Genomic DNA, 23,241 nt, shown 5'->3' on the forward strand with positions numbered 1-23,241 from the left:
CGCAAGGCGTATGTTTTATCGCGAGCCGATGAAACTCTTTAAGCTGCATCGACGAAGATCGAACTAACTGCTGGCTCTTTGAGCACCGGCTTTAAACGAGCGAGAAAATGGATCCGGGGCAGCAACGTGGAGGCAGGAAGAAGCTGTCCCGATCGAACGGGCATTAGAAGCGGGATCGTTTGAGCGTATAAATATCGGTGAGCAGCGGGCCACGGATATTCCACGGGTCCGTGAATGTGACACGAAGGCGGCGACACGGGCAAAACAGCACGGCGGGGAACCGAGAAACCGAAAATGCTGTCTGTCGCCCGGTCATTTTTCACTTTTATACTGGTTGCCAGGATAGCCCGGGTGCGGCGAATGCATAAAAGTAGAACAAAAAGGCTGGAAGTGGAATGGGAGGGAGAGGTTAACGTGCACGCTCGACTCACCGTATCCTGTACCAGTCGTAAGATGGAAGAAGAAACCGTAGCAAATGCTTTCCGGAAACCCATTGGACCGTCAGCACGAGCGTATCGAGGCGAAATTGCGAAAGAACGAAAATAAAGATGGGTCGCAGGGATAGAAGGAGAAAGGACAGGGAAAGGAGGAAGGACAGGAAAAGGACACTGGTGGATACGTGGAAAGTGGTTCGTAGTAAGGAGGTTCATGGACGATAAGAAAGCCAAGGATTCTGTGTACTAGTCTAACGGAAGGAAGAAACGAGGGGAGGAAGAAAGGCGAAAGGAAATGCAATAAGAACGGGTCACCGAAGGGAGTGAGAGAAGAACGACAGATCGCGGGGGAAAAAAGATGGAAGAATGGAGATAAATAAGAAAGCTGGGAGGGAAAAAAAAAATTGCGTGGCCGGAATCACGCCCTCGTTCTCGCCAGATGCAATTCTCTAAGAACGTATCGGCGACTAATTTTAGATAATGGCAGTTCGTACATTCTTCTCGGCTCCAACGATTCAGAGGAACGTTGAAAATAGGTAACAGCCGTGCACTTGCACGCGCCATTGCGTTAATCTTTGCATTTCGGAAACTGCAATGAATCAGATTCCACGAGGTAAATCGACCTAAGGGGAATGAAGAAGAAGCAATCGACCGTTTCATCTTGGAATGAGACGATGGTATTTGTATGCTGGAATCGTCGTTAATTCGCTCGTCGTCAGCGAAGTAAAATGTGTGTAAAAAGTGTCAGTGGTAGTCGATGACGGCAATGGTTCATCGGGCCAATCTGACTGCCAGCAGCATAAACAGGAAAACATTCGTTTGTTCGCGGCATCCCAGAATACATAAGGCGCAGCCACGCATGTCTACTATACGTTGGAACATCCACCCACGCGCACACACAACACACACATTGTGTGTACACGCGGGACGACTCTAAATCACGGCGTCAGAGTCGAATTAACAGTCCACAGCCTCTGGTACAGCTCGTGACGTTTGCAAACCCCCAGCCCTTTCGTTACACGCCGGACACCTCCCCCTACGAGCTGTTGGTTCGTCTAATCGATTTAACATTTTTGCTCCATTCTTGTTCACGAGTGTTTGAAAACTTTCCAATTGCTTTCTAAAATATGTGACATTCCAAAGAGATCAATCCGTGAGAAAATATATTTGGATTTTCGTATTGAAATTAGTCAGTAAGAAATAATAGTAATACACGTAGTTCAATTTTTCGGAAATTTAATATTTTATTAATGTAATTCTAAACAATAACGACCTATTAATGTCACGAAAATTCTACACGTGAGTTAACAAAACTCTTATCTACAGAATTTCGAAGTACGTTTTTACGTATCAAAATCAATTTATCAAAAATCGTGATAGAATAATTCCAATATCATATCGAGATTAATGCAAAACTCTGTACAAATGAATAGGGCATGTCGCTTGTTTTATGAAAAATTGGTTTATTAATGCAATACTAAATTGGTGTGTTTTATCCCAGTACTTATTGAAGAGATATTAAAGTTATCGAACCTGCGCATCGTCGCACTTTCGAAAATAATAACGGATAAAGCAGTCGGAAAAATAAATAATTGAGATTCCAAAGAAAATCAATTCGTCGAAAATCACGAATGAAATATCTCCAATTTCATATTGAAATTAATTGGATTCTTCTGCAGATTAATTCGTTAACGATGATAACGAGAATACCTGGCTACAGGTGTAGCTGTGACGTAATGGTGAATGTGATTTTCATGGTAAAATCGGCACATTTATAGACGGATCATCAACGACATTAGATCGACACCAACGCGCCTGACGTACCTGACCCGAATTCGATTTGCTCGGATGTTGTGCAATGCGGCTGGATTACCGGATGTGTCGAATATCGTACCATAATTTCGTCGCTCCTGTTTGTCGGATGATTCTATGGCGCTAGCACGGCGCCTGTTTGAAGGGCGGAACAAACGGCTGAAGGGGGATGTTATGAGGGATTAACCGGTCAGCCCGTGAAATGTGTCTTGGCCATTGATATTAATCCAAACGAAATTAAATCAACGGAATTAAATAAAAAGAGACGAGATATTTGATATTTATTTTATTTTGTTCGGTAACATTTACCCGCGACTTTACGCAGGATTGAATATCCCATTGAATCGTCAAAATAATCACGTTCCATATTTCAATAGAGGAGTATTTTATTGGACGTATATGCGTTACCTGTTTGTATTCAGAATTATTTATAATAGATGGAGAAAAATTCATTACGCACATCACGCAAACATACTAGAAGATAAACAATATTTTTAAATACTTTATAAATATATAATATCAATGTTTCGTACCGTTATGAAAATTCTGAAGCAGGAAATCACAAATTTTTATAACGTAAATATCGACAAGGATTTAAAGAAATTTATTTCAACGACGTATCATGTTTGCGTCACTTCCTATCGCTAATTGAAATAGACAAAAGGAATCCTCGTTTTCCTAGAATCATTAATAATAATTGATCTAAGTCACCATATTGTATTAATACAAAAGTGCGATATTACGAAACCAACCGTATCAATAATTAATAATTGCAATTATTCCGTCATTACTCCATCGAATCTATAATTTTCTAACTATTTTTAACAAATGAATAAATATTACATTTCAATTGTCAACTTGTTCCCATAAGCATCATATGGCTTGATCCTCTTCAGTAACATTTTGAGAGATATGATATGCACGTTTGTATACGTGTTCTGAATAATTTTTCTTCATAGTATAAAATTCTTCCAGGTACAGAATGATCAAAATCTCCAAAAAATAAATATCTTTTTCTGAACTCAGTAAATTTATCCTTAGAAAAATAAACGTTGCGAGATTTCACGAGGATGTGGACGAATTTTCTATATAATCCCACAATACGGTTGGTCCAACCTATCGCGATGCAATTTTCCCAGGCACTTTGCGTGGAGGACATGGTGGAATTCCGCGTATCGGTGGAACGCCACGGATCGTTATTACGGCCGCGAGAATTCGTTTTAATTGCGCGAACGATCGTGAAAGTCGATAACGCGGCAGATAGGCATACGTGTTCCGCTTTACTCGCGTAATCCGTGGCCGGGACACGTGTAGAAAGAATTGATCGAACTCGAAAATGAAGGCGAACCGTGGCTATGCTTCATCTGCCGGATAGAATATTTCCTGGCTAAGCTAAAAATATTTTTTTCCCGCGATAACGAAAATTATATCATTCTATGATTCGTATTTATCAGGCACAACACGACTGTTCATAAATGCCGTAAGTATCTTTGGTACTTGAATTTGAAAAAAGTGTACAATTTAATGATAAATTAATTAGAAGTAGCAGTAAAGAGCTGGTGAAATGAAATATTTCTACAATATTTTTATAAGCTTTCACGATTAAGAATACCAGTTGTATTATTACGTGTTGGGTCACAAAGATCAATTTAATCTTTCATAATCTTTTGAAAATATTCTGGCATGTTATGATAATTATAAACATAATAATCATTATAGTTGGATTTTTCCATAATTTTGTAATTAAAATATATCATATTAGAAGCAAGTATTTGGATAATAATGAATAATAACATAAATCACACGTTGCTATACACGTTGTATACATATTTTTATCTGTCGCGAATAAATAAATTAAGTATGCAAATGAAAGCGCGACGACGAAATCCCGACTAAATAATACTTTGTCATCGCGACTTGCAGCGTGTTTACAATTTCTCCGGTGGAAATGCGATCTAAAATATTACATATTATCGATCGAGCCACTGAACAAACAACCGTGTTAAAACCAAGTTATTATACAGCGGTATAAAATCACTGGATGAAGGGGTAGTTTTTCTCTGCACGTACCCTTATAATATTTCTTCTAGTGGCACATTAATATTACACCGTAGCCACGGTATTGTAACTTCATTTCTCAGCGGACGCGTATTCGTTGTAAATAATGTCATTTATTGAGTTTTTAAACGCCCCGTCTTTACAGAATTATTAATTACCAAGCATCGTTATGGGGATTTCTCGGCTATTTTAATTATCCTGCCATTAAGAACGATCGTTAAGTGAAATTTTCCGTGCAATATTAATCATAAGTCCCGACGGCTTTACTCTACTCTCTGGTCAACCTGCCACTTTTTTTCTCGCCCTTTTAATTTCGAGAAACTGTAGCTGCGGCAAGCAACACTCTCGTGTCGTGTGTTTTTATCGTCCCTTGTTAAAAGGCTGATAATCTATATAATGAATCGATTTTAACGAATGTATACCGTTGTACTGCTCATTTTTTTTTTTTTTCACGTTTTCCTTCTTTTCCTTCCTCCCTCTCTTACACGACTGTGGAAAAAGAGCCATTTATCTTGAGGGTCGTTAACGTGAGAAAAATTTGGTGAGTTGGGCGGCAAGAAGGCGTGTCTTGCTTAGAACGGTTGTAAAAAAATCAACGGATCGTTGTGGATCTTTCGGTTTGGAAAGCTCGACCGAAATTGGCTGGGAATCGACGTTTAGGGGTTGTGTAAATCCGCGAAACCATAACGGGCCGGAAAACGGGAACTCCGCTCAAGTTTCGTTGGCACTTGAAACTCTGTCGAACGGTTTCTAACTACCTGAACGAGAAATCCTGGTTGTACATTCGCCTCGAAGGAGGAAACTGAGAGCAGAAACGCTTCTCTGAAATTACTTCGCCGAAAATTTCAATCCTTTAAATCGTCTTAAACAACAGGCTTCGACTGTCAGTTTCAGCAAGTCTTGTAATAATCATTAGAAAGTAGGAGGGTAAATGTTTACAAATAGAATATAAATGAATTTTCCATGAAAAATCACAATTTTTCACAGGTATAAATTTCCTATTTAACGAAAGCAAAAAAACGTAGATTCAAAGATTACATTGATAAAATTGTGAAAAGGAATAGACACGATCAAGAGCTTAACGACCAAAATAATTACTTTAAAAAGAAATAAGTAAATATTTGCAAACATTACAAATGAAGTTTCCACGAAAAGTCACGGCTTAGATGCGAGTTTTCTGTTATGTGACGATATCTAGTAATTAAAAGGAGAGGATCGTGAATATCGATTCAAAGATTTCACTGATGAAATTGTGAAGGGAGATGAACACGAAACTCAAAGCGGAACGACCAAACAAACCACGAAGACGGATTGCGGTACAAGAATTTAATACGAATACGTCACGGCCAGGTGATTTTAATATCGCGCGTGTGGTGGATAGGATAGTTTCACGTTTGCAGTTACACGTGTACCGATGCGAACGCATCGCGGCTACATGACTTCGTTAATGAAACTCTGTTAGAGAAATTCGTGGTCGTGTCTGGTTCCCTTTTGCTGGATTGAATCAATCCGCTGACAGATTGCATCGAGATAAAATAACAATGGAACGGATGAAGTTTCGTTTGCAACGGCTTAATTCCACGTGTAAATCTCAGACACGCGAGAAATATTAACTCTATTTCCTTCCTCTGTTTTCTTTGAATTCTCGCTGTTGCAGAATTTTCCTTATCCAAATTATTCGTATTTTTTCGAATCTTTGAACTTAAGAGATTACAATATCATATTTCTTCGTAGAAATAAATTTCATAAATTGTAAGCATATTTTCAGTTCGTTCATTGGAAGAATTTAATGGCGAATTACAGAGATTATCTTATCCATCGAATATACCGTAGATTTTAGTTTAGAAGAAAATCTATTTTAGAAGAAAGAAGTTTATACATTTTGTAACAAGTAATCCAATTAAAAGTTGAAGTTGTCGTGTCAATTGTCCATTTATCGTGATGTTGTTGCGGCATTGCCGTACCTTTTAATGACCAGAGGATCCCATTTCCACAACTGGAGACGAGCAAACTATTAAAAGTTTGGCTTGAAATCACCGAATTTATAACTTTGCAACGACATTTTTAAAAGGAATTTTAAAATCTCATCATTATACATTTCAAGATAGTTTCAAATTAAAGCGAAGTTTTCAAAATTACAAATATTTAAAATCACATATTTCGAGATAATTTGCAGCCAAAACCAAAGTGAATTTTTAGTAAAAAAAAAAAAAAGTTACAAGTCTTTGATTTCGCGTGAAAGTAAAAGGAAATTTTTAATAAATCCAAACTCTGAGAAACGAAGTCTTTAACGAAATTGTTAGCAAAATCTCATCATTTCGAGGTGATTCCAAGCGAAAATCAAAATGGCTTTCTCCTTCGATGCGTTAGTTTCATTCCATAATAGTAGATTCCAATAGAATAGTAGATTCCAATAAACCATGCCGATTGTCTTCAATTTCACAAGAGGAACTCGGCGTCTAGATGATTGGATACCGCGCGAAAACGCGGCGGAAATTAACACGCATCGAAACGAGCAACAAGTAAACTCTCCCCTTTCCGTAACGACCATTCTTACCCTCCTCCTATCTCACTCTCTCTTTCTTTCTCTTCCACCTTCCTCCTCTTTCCCCGATGTATTTTATACCGAGACAATCGAGCCGAGTCGTTTAAACACTCGCGCCGCGGAGAAGATTGCGAAATGGGGCGCGGCCGGTCACCCGGATTCTCCAGTGCAATCCGAAACGTTCCGGACGACTTCTAATTAGAGCGGCTCGCCTATCTGTCTCCGGAGATCTTGCGCACCGAAAATTTCGTTTCTCTCCGTTTCGTGAAACGCGGACCGTAAGAGAAGCGAAAGAAAAGGAAAAGCATACATAAGAGATAGAAGCCATAAGGAAAGAGACGAGAAAGAGCAGTGAATCATTCTATGAGCATAAATTAGCGAGCCGTCGCAACGCCGGTTAATTAATTAAGGTAAATTGTCCTAAGCGTAAGTAACTGGCTGGCGCCTGGGTCACTCCTCTCAGGCTCGGTTCTCTCTTCTCTTCCTGGATAACCAGGACTTTCTTCGAGCTGTCTGGCTGGCTAGATGAGTTTCCGGAAGACCTGTCCTTCTCTGCGGTTTCTTCTCACCGTTTGACACCACCCTTTTTGGGTCATTGTCTTTTCTCTCTTCCCTCGGGGATCGAGGGTGAAAATGTATCTTTTGGGGAAAGAGCTCTATCCTTGAGATTTATCGGCTGGAGTATCTCGTTGTCCCAAAGAAGAGGTTTATTCGCCGCGTTTATTTCACCACGACGTGATCGAACAAGCGACGGATCTCCTTTTTTGTTTGCCTCAGAGCACATGTAGTAAAGCCGGCACTTAAGTTTGAATCTAGAATGTTACATTTCGTATACAAGCGTCAGATTCGCTTTGGGATGCCTGAGAGTTTGAAATATAAGGACTCCAACTGTTGCGTGGGAGATGGAATCAATTTTAGGTTTCTGAATGTTTCATCTGCTTCTCTACGGCCCTTGTTAGCTTTGTTTTTATGATACCTGCGTGGAAAGTTAGATATTTCTGTGTTATTCTTATAATGTAGGTTACATTTAGGGGTTCAGAGGAAAAGTGATCAAATTTTTTATTCGAAGAAACTATGGACGATATTAAACACCAACACAGTTACATTTGTAGATACATTTTATGAATACATTATATTATACGAAACATTTTGAAATTTCATTAGCAATATAATGAGAAATGACTATTATGATTATATTAGTAAAATTTGAAACCAATTCGAAAATTGTGCATCGAAACTACAATTATCCATTATATTAATAAGCTTCGATATCCAGTGGGACCATCTTTAATCTTATTACATATTTAAATGGCTATTAATGCTGTATACTAATATTTTACTAAATGTAATTTCTATATGCACTTTCAGATTGGTTTCACGAACGTAATTATAACAATCGTGTTTCATTAGAATGCTAATGGCATTTAAAATGTTTCATATAACACGCATAATATAAACATTAAAAGTTTTCTATGGTAGTAGTTCAAAAACTTTCATGAGCCATTCTGTATGCTTAAACGTCAAAATATATTATTCTGTGCACTCGTACAGATTTGCAAATTCGTTATAAAATCCTCTTCAGCGAAATAAATTCGCTTGAAACTCACTATATACATCGATGCATTTGATACCAGTTCCTCCTCAAACAACACATTGCAGCATTGATTTTTCAACGGTTACCTCGTTACGTCTAATTACCTAAACTGTGTAAGTCCAAAACGTATGCAGAATGCGACATACAACGGATAAACATAGAAATAATTATTGTTGCGAACGTTTGAACGTTGCGTGCGAACGTGCCCTGTGAACGTGTAAACGTGGCCCGCGAAACTACGGACGTAGCGAACATGCGAACGTGCGAATCTGATCTGTGAATCTGATCTGTGAACGTTGCATTGCAAACCAACGAACGTGATGAGCGAATTTTGATTTTTGCCCCGAATCCTCGTTCAAATGCCGCGCTGTGCGACCATACTAAGGTTCAGCTCAAACCAAGCGTGGCTTTCGCAGCTTTTGCACTCTGTAGCTTGCGATTGGTAGTTTCTCTAAAGACGATTCTGGAAGAACACGCTGATCGAGCGTATCTCGATCCCGCGCCCATGAGAGCCGTGTCTGTAAGAGCCTCATAATGGCTGCAGACACGCAAATGAACATATGACGAAAAATGAAAAAATGTACGACGATTCGAAATTATCCTTCAAATGTTCATTCGGCGAACGAACACCCGTGTCGCGACAAGGGGTAAACACAATAATTAAGCAACGTCGAATTATTTGTTTGTCAGATTAATTTGCACTACGATCACGAGCTTGACATTCTGCACGTCAAGAAAGAAAGAAGAAAAGACAAAAAATGGAAAATAAAAAGAAAGAAGAGAGAAAAGTGAGAAAGCGTTTTGCGAATGCAAACAACGCAAAGTATGCGTGAGTACGATTAAGAGCGGACAGGTTCGAGGGTTGGAGACCTCGAGGTCAGACCAGTCAGCAACGTTAATTGCTTTCCTACTCGCAGTAACATGATATTACTGACATTCTGCGAAACGTTTATGTACACAAGCAAATAAAAATTTCCTTCTTGGCTCTTCGTATAATATTGAAACGAAATAAGAAATTTAGCTGGAAGGAAGAGTGGCAAAGCTAAAGGGATATTACTAAAACATAGGATAGTCGATGAAACTCGGTTGTTAAAATTCTCGTATGCGGTTTGGTACTCCGGGGGTTATGTATTAAATTTATTACTACGGCGAAGTTTTCGCAAACAACCACGAAAAAATTAAATATGTAACGGCCAAGGAACTTTTCACCGAACTAATTTCCCTAAACTGACACGGATAAGAGCTGGCTAACGTTTTCGACGCGCGCTGTTACATTATTTACGTATAAATAGTTGTGTCGCTGTTAGGGGAGACAACTCGGTTTTTCTGAATTTCAAGCAACCCCCACGGGGTGTCCTGTTCCTCCGCCGAGCAGCGCCGAACCTGCCGCAGGAATTATTTAACTTTTAAATTTATTAATTTACATTTTTTCCCATCGCTTATGTCCGCGATTCTAAGTGAAACCGTGTTTTTAAACGGAACTGTTATTTCAAGGCAAATTAAAATAACCTTCCTCCTTTTTCACCTCTTTGTCCCCGCCGCTCTTTGTCGAAATCGATGCGAATTTTTAAACTAGAAACCGTATTCAGAACAAACTAGGTCTTTGCAGAAACGTGTTGATTTGATAATTAAAGAAATCTCGCCTCAAAAGACCCACAATCGTATGATTATTTACGCAACCATTCCGGAGCGCTGCTTTAGCTCAGTGTTCTCGCTTGAAAACGACGAAACCAGGCTCAGACGCAACTGTTTATGCTACTGAAGCCAGATGTTTGGTTCGCAGATCGGCTCGAATGTGTTACTTCATTCGAAAAAGCAACTAATATCTCATGCTGTGTCCGTTTCGTGCGGGTAAATACTACTTACTATCCGCTAGAACCGTCAACTAACGCAAAATATTTTGTAAAACTACGTCTTTCTTAATCGCTTCACTTATAACATCGAGTCACACTCGTGACACAAACTGTAATCCTTATTCACTAATGCTAGCTTGTATTCTTGTGACGAAGTTCGCTTTAAACTCCAACTTTGGTTCGCAGATTAAGGATTATTAAATACAAATTATATAGAACTATTGAGATATGTATAATTTTGTGTGCTAGATTAGATTAGCCGCGTAGTAGTGACACACGTATGTGAATATGATTGTATGGAAGTATGTGTGTGCACAGCGTCTCGAAAAACAGATGAATGCAACAGTTCCATTGGAGGTGTGATATGGAAGATGGCGAGACAAAGAGAGTGCTGAGACGCGTGCAAATGTATATCGACGAAGATCCTGCAAATCGTATATTAAATAAATCTAAAACTATTTTGATAAGAATTCCAAGTGTAATCTTAGTGTTCCTTTACTTTTATTTCGGCAATTAAGATCCACAATCCTCAACAAGAACAGCTGGACATTGCGTCACTTGTAGACTGTAAAGGTTTCTTCATTCCTGGCAAGTTTATGCAAAAGTGAACGTAATGCACGTATAATAATTTATATATATAATAAAGTAAGATATTTAAGATAAGATAACATATAAAATATTTAAGATTAGATACTTGTAGCACTCATGGATGAAATTCCATTTCATTATACAAACTCATAAGTATATGAAAAATTATACAGCCGAAGCTATAAAATCATAAAGCAATACATATTAGTTTCTACTTTAGATACCTAAGTTTCTCAATAAACCTCTCGGAATCATCGAATTACACCAGACTTTAATTTAAGAAAGAAACTCTTACTTTCGCCAAAATAGAAATGTTATCTTTTTCTCAAAGTCTTATCTGTTTCTAGTTCAACTGGATCGAACGACCGAGGATTAAAGAGAAAAAGAAGGAGAAAGCAAAAGACAGTTTTCGGTCAGCCAAAGTTCTGGTTTAATTAAAACCTACTGGTACGATTGCTGGTCTCATTCTGCGAACGATTTCATTCGATTTTATCTTTTAATTATGCTCGACGATACAAAGCACCGTTCTAGTTGGATCGCTCGAACGTGTAGAACGCGAGAAACGAACGAAAGGAAGGGGGATAAGAAGAAATCGTCGGGCGTGTTTTCTCTGACACAGATTTAACGGAAGTACTTATGCAGCCCGGCACATTTGGAATTGGCTACGCTGCGGTCGCGAGCCTGGGCGGACGTTTATGGCAACACGTGCGTGTCATAAAGAGGGTGTTTCCTCGAAAAAAACATGGAAACGTAGACGGACACGCAGGCGATTCTATTTCGAAAATATATTTATCCACGATACACGTCACTCATATTCCTTAAACATTTTTCCAACGAAGGGACAAAAATTTCACTCGAGGTGAAATAAAAATCATTGGGAATGATCAAACTTTTGAGCATTAAGGCGATCTTTTATTATTCTTCAAAATTAAATTAAATTGAATTGAATTCGTTCCTGATTCTTTCTCAAGTTTTCTTATCCAACAAGAAAAACGATTTATTTTGGAGAAATCAAAGTCTTTAATAAAACATCAATTTAATTCCACTCTGAAGTCGTTAAATAATTTCACAAACTACGATTTCACTGTACATTGTTCGCCAAAATCAATTCTCAGTGTTTAATTTGCTATCTATAAGAAGATTTATTATATATCGAAAAATTTAAGAAACAGGAAAAATATACTAGTTTTCTTATCAGAGTTACCAGGGCCAAGAAAAATATTTCTCATTGATAATAATTTGTTGCAGAAAGAATAATAGCAGGCGAAAGAATTCCGTGCAAGCGAAGGCGAGACAGTTCGAGACAATGGAGTTTTTAAGCAAACATTCAATTTCACAGTCGACCGCATGACGAAATTATCAAAATTGTAACAATGCAGCGGGAGAGGCACAATGACGAAGAATCACGCGACAGTCAAAGGTGGGGTAACAGAATGACGTCCACGTAATAGAATATAGCAGCAGAAATTTAATTTTGCCTTACAAATCCTCGGTCCGCGGTTTGTGTAGACAATTACGAGGTAATTGTTAATACGACTTGCCATTTGCGCCAGGGGCAACGCGTTTAAATTCTCGCATTCGTTTCATTCGTTTTCCCTTTGCTTGGCAAAACGTTGGGTCTCAATAATCGCGGTCGATTTAAACACCTCGACAAAATTTATTGAGCATACAGATACATTCAAGGCTAAAGCTATTTTTAAAGAAACCATCCATCGTATTGTTTTACAGTTTGGTAATGGTTCAATTTAAATTCCCAAACTTTGGAATTTTCGTGTGAATTTATAAATGTATATTTTTTCATTTTCAAGTGGAAAACTAAAATCAGTCGTTCTACAGTCTGGAAATAGAGCAATTTGAATTTCCAGACTTAATTTTCAAACGTGAAACTACAATTCATCATATTGTTTTTCCATTTAAAAAAAATAGTCGAGTGAAAACTGTCAAATTCTGCTAGTATGTTCATCTCTAAAATAAACTTTTTCAATTATCAAACTGAACTCTTCTAAACGTGAGCTATCAAACATTTCGCTATTGAAATTTAATTCCAATTAATTTCAGTATCGCGCGTGGAATAATTCTGGTAACTGGATTGGTATCTATTTTTAGAAGAAAGGCCTGCTGCATTGTTCTACAGTTAGAAAACGGATCAGCGGAGCAAGGAGAAAATTTTCGATTGATCGGCAAACGGTTCCCATTGGTCGAAGGGGCGACCAGTTTTCGGACGGTCGTGTGTAGAGCTCGTTAACGCGTTCGCGTTCAATCGAATTGAACGGATCGGGCACAACGTCGATTAAAATTCTCTACATTAATTATCGGGCGTTAGATTGGAACGTGAAACGTAGTTAATTGACGGAGAATGAAATTTCGATGATTGCGACGCGGATTGCCGTCGCCTGGTGACAAAATCGATCCCGACAGAAAAATATGGAAACGACGTTCCACCTGTCATTTGAATATCGTCGATCTAAATTTACGGAGCATGAGGTCACTTGCAATTTGGTGACTATCTTCTTCGCTTAACAGCCTTGCAATTTCATCACAGAAGAAAAACAAGATAACGTGATTTACGTCGATCTTCTGACTTTAATGTTACTCCACGATTAAACAGGAGGATTTTAATGTGACACCACATTTCAGGATAAAAATAGTCTCTTAAGTTAAAAAATATCAGTCTTTTAAAAATATTTGGTAAGTTGATAAATTCTTATAGATGCCATGGTATAATTATTAAAACAAGAAATATTTTAATATCTTGCATATTTTACTATTATTACGAACAATATTTTTCAAGTTTTGAAGCGTATAGAAATACACGTTAGCTCCAAAATTAAATGAAAAAATAATTTTGATACTAAAAGATTTGACCTATCATCTTCTTCACTCTTATTCTTTAATTGGCACGATTAATAAATAATAGTATGTTTAGAAACTGTTAGAGAGCTCGTGCATTCGCTTGGAAATAAGTTCAATTCGTTTAAGCTCTAGTAACTCGACTAATCTGAAGATTTCAGAATTAATAGACGTTCGTCCGTGATTTAAATTCGTATCGTAGAAATATTTTCATACGTGAAAGATATATTTAACACGAGAATAGCTCGATTATTCTCAAAACACAATTATTGGCCGAATATTTTCTTCCCTTTGTTATTGTTACGTAAACAGATACTGTCATCGCGATGGTAAAAAAGAAAAAAAAACATTTTTGTCGTTCTAAAATTGACTCGTCACTGAAAAGATGCTCAGACTTAAAAGAATTCTTAAAAAGATGGAGATGGCGACGCCTAGACGGCGCAGAGGAGATTTGCGGGGAAAGTTTGGCAAAATTGAGACGACGCGAACGCTTGATAAACGTATCGTGATTTATGCGGTTCATTTCTCAGGTGGGATTGTCAGAGTTCATATCGTGGAACGAACGCTGGGAACTTTCCACTATTTCCGTGTCGACAATTCGCATCTCGCCGCTCCATTCTTCTTTTCGTTTTTCTTCCTTCTCTTCGAGCAGAAAACGCGACGTTGCTACCATTCTTCGAATACATTCCTCTTTCTGTTACATTACTATTAATTTATACGTCCATTTGAAAAAAAAGGTGAATATGAAAGAAAAAAGGATAGACAGAGTTCAATGGAGTAAAATAGTGGAGTGAAATGGAAAGATATCAAATAATATTCATTTTAAACTTCAATGACATAGAGGTATGAAAACGTTGATACTAATAAAACCAATGAGGCTGATAAAAACGTGTATCAAATTTCGTATAACATAATAATTCACTCAGAGAAATATCAAAAATCATGAAGCTGAAACGCGTATGATTCAGAATCGGGATCACGATCACGTTAGCCGGCCAATTATTTCAAACGATTTTAAGAGGTTTTTTTTATCAAATACGAAGCTCTCTTTAGCTCGTAACTGTCGGAGTAGCGAGTGAAATTTCAACCAGCCACCAATGTATCGACAAGATATCGACCGCGAACGCGAATTCCGAAACGGTGTACAGTTTCTCTCTCTCTCTCTCTCTCTCTCTCTCTCTCTCGCTCTCTCTCGCTGCTGCCTTCTTTTTATTTTTTTAATTTTCTTTTTTGTCTTTCATTGAAAAGAAACAGCTTCTCGATGAGAATATGATAAAGAGAAAGATAGGAAAAGGGTCGGGTAACGAAGCGAAAAAGAGAGTAAGGTGACGATCGAATACCAACCGGAGAGAATCGTGACAGGCAGCAAGGCGCAGATGCCCAAATACACCAGCAACACTGTCCAAGTGTGACGCGGCTCCTGGCAGAAGTCCAGCTTTTTCCCGCTCGGTAGGCCACCGATTCTTGGCCCCTTCATCGTGCCTCGTGCCGCATAGTTTTCGCCTCGGCCACGTAAACGCGAGCAACACGACCGGATTACGGGCCGGCCGATTTAATAATGCCTCCTCCACCAGCGTCGACTTCCTTCCTTCCTTTCTTCCTTCTCGTCTTCCTTCCCTGTTGTCGCGTGACGAGGGATTTCGCAACCAACTGAAAACGGACCAACTTTCCGCCACTAACATTCCACCGTGTACTGCCTCGAACACACGTACACGCGCGAAGTGACTCGTTTTCTTGGTGCACCCTCACATCGTGGACACTTGATGCTCGAACGAACACTTTGCACGAACACTATATGTAGTACACTATATATAGATTGTACACGGCCGAGCTTTGTCGCACGAAGAGACGCTATTTACCTTTTTCTTTATTTATGAAAGCCAAAAAAAAGTTTGTTCGCTTGTCGTTGTGAAGAAGATGAACGAGAATAACAGATAAAATCTCGAAGCAGATCCGATGGATTTGTGTATCTGCATGTGCGAGAGAGTATGAGAAAGTATGAGTGTACGCTTGGCACGTGACGTTTTTGCGATGGCTCCGTGCAAAACTCGAGATAAGAGCTCATTTACCTAAGGATGTGCTCCGAGACTAAAAGTTCCTGAATATAGCTTGCCCGAGAATCCAGAAGCTTCCTTCGAGACTCCTTTACAAGAACGACGCGTGGCTTCTACCAAAGTGATAGTTTTTAACTGCATTTTTATCTCTTAATAACGTGTCTGGCGTAGTGCTGCCTGTTACCACGGTATCTCGACGAGATAGAGGCTCGGTACGAGACTTTCGATTAGATTGCAGCTTCTGGAAAATGAAAATCATCGGCGAAATTAATGGGACACCACGTTTTTCGTTGAAATACTGGGCGAGAGAATTTTTTATTCTTAGATTCTTGGTGGTTGTAAAAACGACACACAGCAGCAGGATGTTTGAATATAAAATACGAGCTGTTTGAGTTTAATACGCGGCGAATAGCGTAAGGTTAATTGAATCTAAACGTCTGTAGCGAAAATTGAATGATAATACCGCAAGAATAATCCGGGGACAGAGTTTGATGTAATAGTGCCACGGAGATTTGCTGACACGAATCATTCATATTAATTTTCTAAGTATAGAAAAATTGAAACACTTCGTCCTTATTGTATCGAATAAAAATATACGACTATAAAATAGTCCTCAAATAAAAGATAAAATAATTCGGTCTAAAATTTTACTCACTGCTATCGAACGATATAACGAGTACAATTTTACGTCCCCAACTTGTCACAAACAAAAGTAACTGTTACACGCACATTCTGAATGTAAAAGAGCTAAAACACTTTGTCTGTATCTTCAGTTTCCAATAAAAGCACTTAACTGTGAAGCAACTTCAAACGATAGGAAAATTCAAGAATCCAATAAATCTCTTTCTCTCAACAACTCAACAAACTAACGACTAGATTTCTATCTCTGATTTATCAGAAACGCAAATGACTACTTTCCACGTGCGACCATTACTCACCCCCCTAAAACATAATCCACCAATGAAAAACCAATATTCTAAACATATGTAGAAATCGTTCCGTGTTCTCTCTTCTTCGACAAAAACATTCGATTATAATGTAAATTTTCTCAAAAAAAAAAAAACAAATAGAAGAATCTAATCTTGAGACTCTCGCCTACAATTCAACGAGCCAACGATACAAAGTTTCATCCCCAATTTGTTATGGATAAACCTACGTGTATGTGTGAACTTACAACCCCTTTAAAAGTGATCAGGCAACGAGAATAACCGAAGGAGAGTTTCGTCTCGTCAACAGAGCGGAACCAAGTCGACCTGGCCTTTGAGACATCAAGATAAACCTGCTTGGAGTACCATTATCGCCTTGGGAAACGGCGTAACCCATTTCCTCGATATCCATAAATTAATCCGATCGTCGGGATCCTTATGCATTTATTGCCGTCACGTTAAGTGGCAGGGTACGCCGTGAAAACACAGTTTACCGGCGGATCAACTCGTCCGGATTCGAGCTAAAGCGAATCCAAGTAGGTAATTACATCGTCTTAATTAATTCTTCAGACTGTCGGCGGACGGCAGTCGGTCCTTTCCCCCTCGTGTTGGTGGCACGAACACGGTCATGGGGCGACGACGACTTGTCACGTCGTGAGGACGAGGTAGAGTTATTCGCCGGAGAATAGAACGTTTCTTCGGGGCGAGGAACATTAAATTGCACGTGCAGCACGATTGCACGAGGGTACGGCAAGACACGCTACGATTTTGTGCGTGACTACTAGGGGATGAAAGCAGAAAAAGAGAGACCGTGTGATAAATCTTAATGATCGAACGTTTTCCTTTGCTTTTTTGGTTCTGTTATCCGTTTGATGTGATTTCTTTTTCCTTCTTTCGACAGAAAATCATTCATTTATTAAGGAATGGATTATAACTTCTTCTGTTTCTAATTTTTGTTCGGTTTGCAGTATTGAAACTGATTTTTCTTTTTTTACCTTCGAGATTACGGGGATACATTGCCATTATTTCTTCATCTTTCTATAATTGTACGAAGTTTAATGAAATTTAAGTGCTTCAGGTAGGAGAGATATATTATTTTCTTTTTTAATCGTGAATTTCTCCTTGAGTCTCTGATTTATATAAAATACTTTTTTTCAGTACATTTTTTTAATTTAATCAAAATAATAAGTTTATTTACATTTTTCAGCAATGATACGTTTACTGAATATTTACGTATACTGGTTGTTTCATTATATTTACTCGGTTTTTAATGGATGAAAAAGACAATGAAAATTATTTTTTTGATCATTGATCCGTTTATGGAAGGGAGAGTGGAACGAAAAGGGCACTTTAATCGTTACTGGTAAATATAATTTATCGCGTTGTTTATTACGCGAACGTTCAGTCGTAAAAAGAATTAAACGACGTTTCACGAGGCGGAAACTCGTGATTTTAAGTAGAACACGTCGAATAGTAAAAATTGCCCTGAAAATTGGGTGGGAAGTGGAAAGCTCTGTAACACGCCACGATGGCGCAATTTTTCCATCAAGTTGCTATAAATACAGTCATTTGTCGTTCATCAAGTACATGTAGCCATGCTCTGGTATCCGATAAATCATCATTGATTTAAAATGTTCCGGCGAAAAAGTACGATGTACTCTGCGATAAAATTTGATTTACTGCATCAAAGAATGTGATGCCTCCCTGTGGCTTATCGTGTGTCTTATATTTATTTTAGAACGTCGTCAGGAAAATTACTTATAGCTAGTTGGATCTCGACACCGTCTGGGGACATCGGTGGATCAATTTTTGAAGCGCGCCATGAAACCGACGGGGAGGGTCGCTACTAAGAACAATGACGATGCTGATGCGAGACATTCAGTCGTAAATTATCCCTGCAAGGTATTATTAATTAATAGCCTTGTTAAGTCGCGTCGCGCCGTGCCAAGAGGTGCCACAAATTGGACACCCCAATAAGGGACTGTATCTACTGACATTTTCTGTATTATTTAATTCCTTTAAAAAATTATAAGAAGACACAGTAAAATAAGACCTTGGACGTAGAACTTCAGCAACCCTTCGCTCTCCAGTATTTGTTTTCTGAGAATAGAAATATAGTTGGATATGTACAGTGGCTACAAAATATGTTTGCACATACGTTATATTACAAATGTATATTATATCACAAATGTTTGCAGATATTTTTCAATGAAGTATCTTTTTATCAGTTTCTGCATTTTATTTTCATAGTGTGAAATTTTTGTATTTGCAAATTAATTAACGCTGAGTGAAATTGGTATGTAAATGCTGTAATAAACGTACTTTATTGTTGTGGAAATACTCTTTGTTGCCGCTGTACATCGAACTGTGTTTTCCAACAATGACGTCTTATTGTACATCACTGTACAATTTTTTATAAACCTAATACAGCACCAACTATGTTAGAACGAAACTTTTAAGAGATAGCAGGCGAATTTCTCGGCATGGTTAATGCAATTCAGGAAGAAAAATTCGCATAGATCTACGTCTCTGGAAGATCGCGTTTAAAACCGACGAACCGGTAGTTGAAGATATCCGAAGACAAAAAGGAGGATGGAAATTACGCGTCGCACAGGTGTGCACTGTGGAACATAAAGCTCGGAAACACGTAAATCGCGCGGTAGTGTGCGGAACTTGCATCCTGGATGTCGTCTGCGCGTATTCTCGCGTAGACGTATGAACGCGCGAACTACGACCACGCTGGGAGTAACGAAATTTTCAAGAATGACCAAATTAAAATGCAAAGGCTTGTACGCTGCGCTGGCTAGTTTCTTACCCCTGGGATAGAGAGAAAAAATTCGAATTGGAAACTAATGTCTTGGCATAAATTCGGCAAAAATTGACAAAAGTTAAGGAACACGATAGTCAACTTGCAGAGTGTCTGTTGAGTTTTTTTTGAATTAATCAATTCGTATACATTCAACTCGAAACCATTTTATCAATGTGAACTTGTTATTTCGTCTGATTTAATATATTCCATTGAATTTTCTGCGATGTTATTCCTCAACTTGACAAACGAAATAAATAATAGAATGAAAAGTGAAAGAAACAACGATCTGCTCATCTTAAAAATCAAAAGAATTTTAAAAATCTGTTCGCCAGATAATTTAAATTCAAATAATTTCCAACCAACTAAACTTATATGAAACTTTATCAGCTAAAACAACTTCACTAACAAACTAAACAAGACTTTAAAAACTGGTACCATTAAAAAAAAAAAAAACGAAACGATTCAAATTTCAGCGTGCAGATATACGATCGACTGGCAAACAGACACCAAGCAAGGGCCCTTCTGAAATCAGAATAAACGTGGTTCAACGGAAAAAAAAGCGTCGAGGGTCGAGTGAACCGTCGTTTTCGCGGAACGGCATATCCATTCGAACGACTGTTCGTCAGGAGCTGTCAAATCTCACGAAATCTCCTTTCGGTCGCTATTTATAGTGAGTTCTGGTTGACGGTAGGAGCTCCGTTCCACTGGCGGTTCGCGCGTGCATCGTTTTGCATTAGCCCTCTCGCTTCTTCCAAAGCCTCCTCTTTACTCCTTCCGTGTGTCGCGTCTTTCGAGTAACGGAGCGAGTGCAAAACCCTTCTTTCTGTCCGGGCGTACACATAATTACCAAAGTTAATTAGGGCTTTGGAGATGAAAGAGAGTGAGAACGAAGAGCTTGGATGGTGACGCGACCAGGATGTATTAGCGAGCGGAAAGAAGGCAAGGGTAGCATCAAAACGTTGTGAAACGAGCGAAACCGAGCGAGCAAGAATGAAAAAGAGTTTCCCTCGATTTGTGGTTCGTATAATTTATACGGGAGGGAAACTGTGCTTCCTGGAATCAGAGAACCCTTAAGAGAACACGAAAAAATACAGAATAATCCTTCAAGTCTGCTCATCCAATCGTTCTCCTGAGATGACCCGAGATGAATGGTATGTTCTAATAAATGTTATTGAAACATAGTTTTTAACTGTTTAGTTTTGGTATTCGATATAATTTTACCACCTGCCGTGTATTCTACGAGATATCTGAGGAAATACAGACTCGAAGAAGAAGCGAAAAAAGACAGTAGGTCGCAAATTCGAATAAAAATGTTCCACAATTTGATTGTCATTTAAGAAAGAGCTTAGGAAAAAAGATGTACGCTCGCTATCAAGACACGATCAAGTTAGAATCTGGAGAAAACACGCTAAAACGTGTACGGTACTGAGGAATCTGTATATTGTGAAGAAAAAAAGAACATTATCCTACACTGCAGGAAATGTATATTACAAAGAAAAGTTCAATGTAAGTACAATTTAATGGTCAATGAATCAATAATAAATAAAAAATAATAAGATTATAACAAAGTGTGATTTCTGCCTCTTATGTTGCACACTTTTAATAAAATTCAAACGAGCGGTTGGCGCGACGTCAAATGATAAAAATAAAAGAATAGTTCAATTTATTTTCCTCTTTCTTTTATTTTCCTTTTCTATAGAATGCCGGTCGGTCGAAGCACATGGAAAGCGCGGTAAAATTGTGCGAACGGAAACGAAATACCATTGAAAGTTGCTGCACTTGGCGTCATTCTATTTCCCAGACGGAAAAATGGAAGGGGCGCGCAAGGGGTGGCCTCGCTGTCCGTCCAACCGTGTAAATTTCACTTTTATTCGCGAATGGCAATTTTTTATTTCGACCTGACTGTTTTTCCAGCGAATGCATTTCGACGCCGGCGTGTTTGCACAAAGAACCACCGTTGCACCGCGTTGCTTCAGCTACACCTATCCATACCGCCAATTTTCCCCCTAACTCACATCCCCTATCTCGCCCGTCAGCACACCGGGTCGTCACCCCTCTGTACCGTGTCCCCGGTCAGCACTTGAGTACTCGTGCAATTGGTTTTTCGTGTTCGAGCCACTCTCGGTGTCCTCGGAATCCTAATTTCGCGTTTTTCATTCGCCCTCCCGTGCCTCGTCCATCGTCCCATGGAAAGCAGTCTCGTCATCCGACAGAAACGAAACCACCGGCCTCTCTTCCCGCGATATCTGACGGCTACCGCGATTCTTTCTTTCTTTCTTTCTTTTTTCTTTTTTTTCTTTTGCGGTCAAAGTGAACAGAGAAATGAAATAAAAACGTCCTGCCGCTGGCATCGTAATCGGTGAATCGACGATATCGTTCTATCGCGTATTGTTTCCGCGAACGGGAAAAAGGAAAACCGATAAAGCTTCCACGTGACTTTACCTCGGCGTCTGTTTATGCTCGTAAATTCCAGGAGAATTTTCGACATTACGAGGAAACTTTTCTGTCGCTGTATAGCATTCCTCGAATCACTCGCACCGTTGTCTATTATAAAAGGAACACAGAAACACTGGTAACGAAAATTCTTCGCGTTCTTCAATCAGCGTACCGAACGATCACCGCCGTGGAACGAATTGTAAATCGAAAAATCACGTTGTACATCCGAGAAGGTACGCTAGTTCTTCAGGTGAAACGTTGGATTTCGTGATGGTATCGATTGAAGAACAATCGAAGGGAGCGTGTATGAGGCGCGTGGTACCGGCATGGGCGTGTAAGAAGCACTAAATTCTGATGCCCCGCGTTCGTAGCTAGCCGGCCCCTCTAACAATAAACTTAGGTGAGAGACGAGAGACGAGCACGAGCACACGCAGACAGAGCGGAGAAACCGCACGCGTGACAAAGCGGCGCTCGTACGCGCGGTGTGCGTGCGTCAGCCACACTAGCTGGATCGTGGATCAACCACTCGAGACCCCGAGATCTATGGTGTGGGAGTGTCTCTGTGGGTACTACGGTGTGGAGGAAGCCGTATGCTGATCATCTGGACTCGTTTATTGGGCATTAAGCGTGTCGGTGTCGTTCGTGAAAGCAATCCGCTCCTTTCGACGCGGTTTTTTGCTCGCTCTTTTAGTGCTGCCCCAGGGAAACGATCTCTTCAATGGAGGAAGTTGACGAAACCTTTCGACTTTGAATACAGGAGATTAACCCATAAAAAGTATCATTGAGTTATAGATAATTATAATAATTTATGTTGAATTATTGAAATTTAGAGTATAATTTCAATTTGTATTTTATATTCTCCGTGTGAGAGATTGGCAATGAAATTATGTTAAATGAAAGATTCAAAAATTAAGTGATCTAACCCTAAATTGTTATAGTTCGCAATGGACCCAGTGATACCAATTAAGAGTTGAATTGGAAAGAAAAAATTGTATGGAAATACTGACAGGGAAACTGAATAGATTAAAAGTATGGAAATGTTGGTGTTCATGGTGCAAACATTAAATTAAGCTCCGGATTGACATAGAACCCATTTATAGAACGCCCACGCAGCTGCCAGTCGCGCGCGGACTGCACAAAACCTCCCGAAATACAGTCGTGAGCCGGAGCAATGTTTGTTCCTCCGGTACGACATAAAACAAGCCGCGTGCTTTCAATTTGGGATTCCTAACGAATTACCTGTCTCTTGTGCACGAGTACGGAAGAAGATGTTAGCGAGAAT

General features: G+C 39.1%; 2 protein-coding genes across 9 annotated transcripts in view; one reads left to right on the forward strand and one right to left on the reverse strand.

Annotated features, from left to right (window-relative positions):
- LOC126872395 (basement membrane-specific heparan sulfate proteoglycan core protein-like) overlaps nucleotides 1–12,304 on the forward strand; it is a 291,064-nt gene extending 278,760 nt beyond the window's left edge. For all 7 annotated transcript variants that reach the window (XR_007691963.1, XR_007691964.1, XR_007691965.1 and 4 more), the window contains one exon: nucleotides 12,137–12,304. The gene's annotated coding sequence lies outside the window, so the exon portion shown is untranslated. The remainder of the gene's footprint in view (nucleotides 1–12,136) is intronic.
- Nucleotides 1–22,466, reverse strand: part of LOC126872393 (uncharacterized) — a 116,649-nt gene extending 94,183 nt beyond the window's left edge. Inside the window, exons 1-2 of one of the 2 annotated variants that reach the window (XM_050632297.1) lie at nucleotides 21,966–22,466; nucleotides 15,079–16,029 (exon numbers count right to left, since the gene is read on the reverse strand). In XM_050632297.1, coding sequence (XP_050488254.1) covers nucleotides 15,079–15,211 — 133 coding nt within the window. In that variant the 5' untranslated portion in view covers nucleotides 15,212–16,029; nucleotides 21,966–22,466. The remainder of the gene's footprint in view (nucleotides 1–15,078; nucleotides 16,030–21,965) is intronic. The other variant, XM_050632298.1, reaches the window with a different exon arrangement.
- Between the last annotated feature and the right edge of the window lie 775 nt (nucleotides 22,467–23,241).

This window comes from Bombus huntii, chromosome 13 (assembly GCF_024542735.1).
Source record: "Bombus huntii isolate Logan2020A chromosome 13, iyBomHunt1.1, whole genome shotgun sequence".
NCBI classification, from domain to species: Eukaryota; Metazoa; Arthropoda; class Insecta; order Hymenoptera; family Apidae; genus Bombus; species Bombus huntii.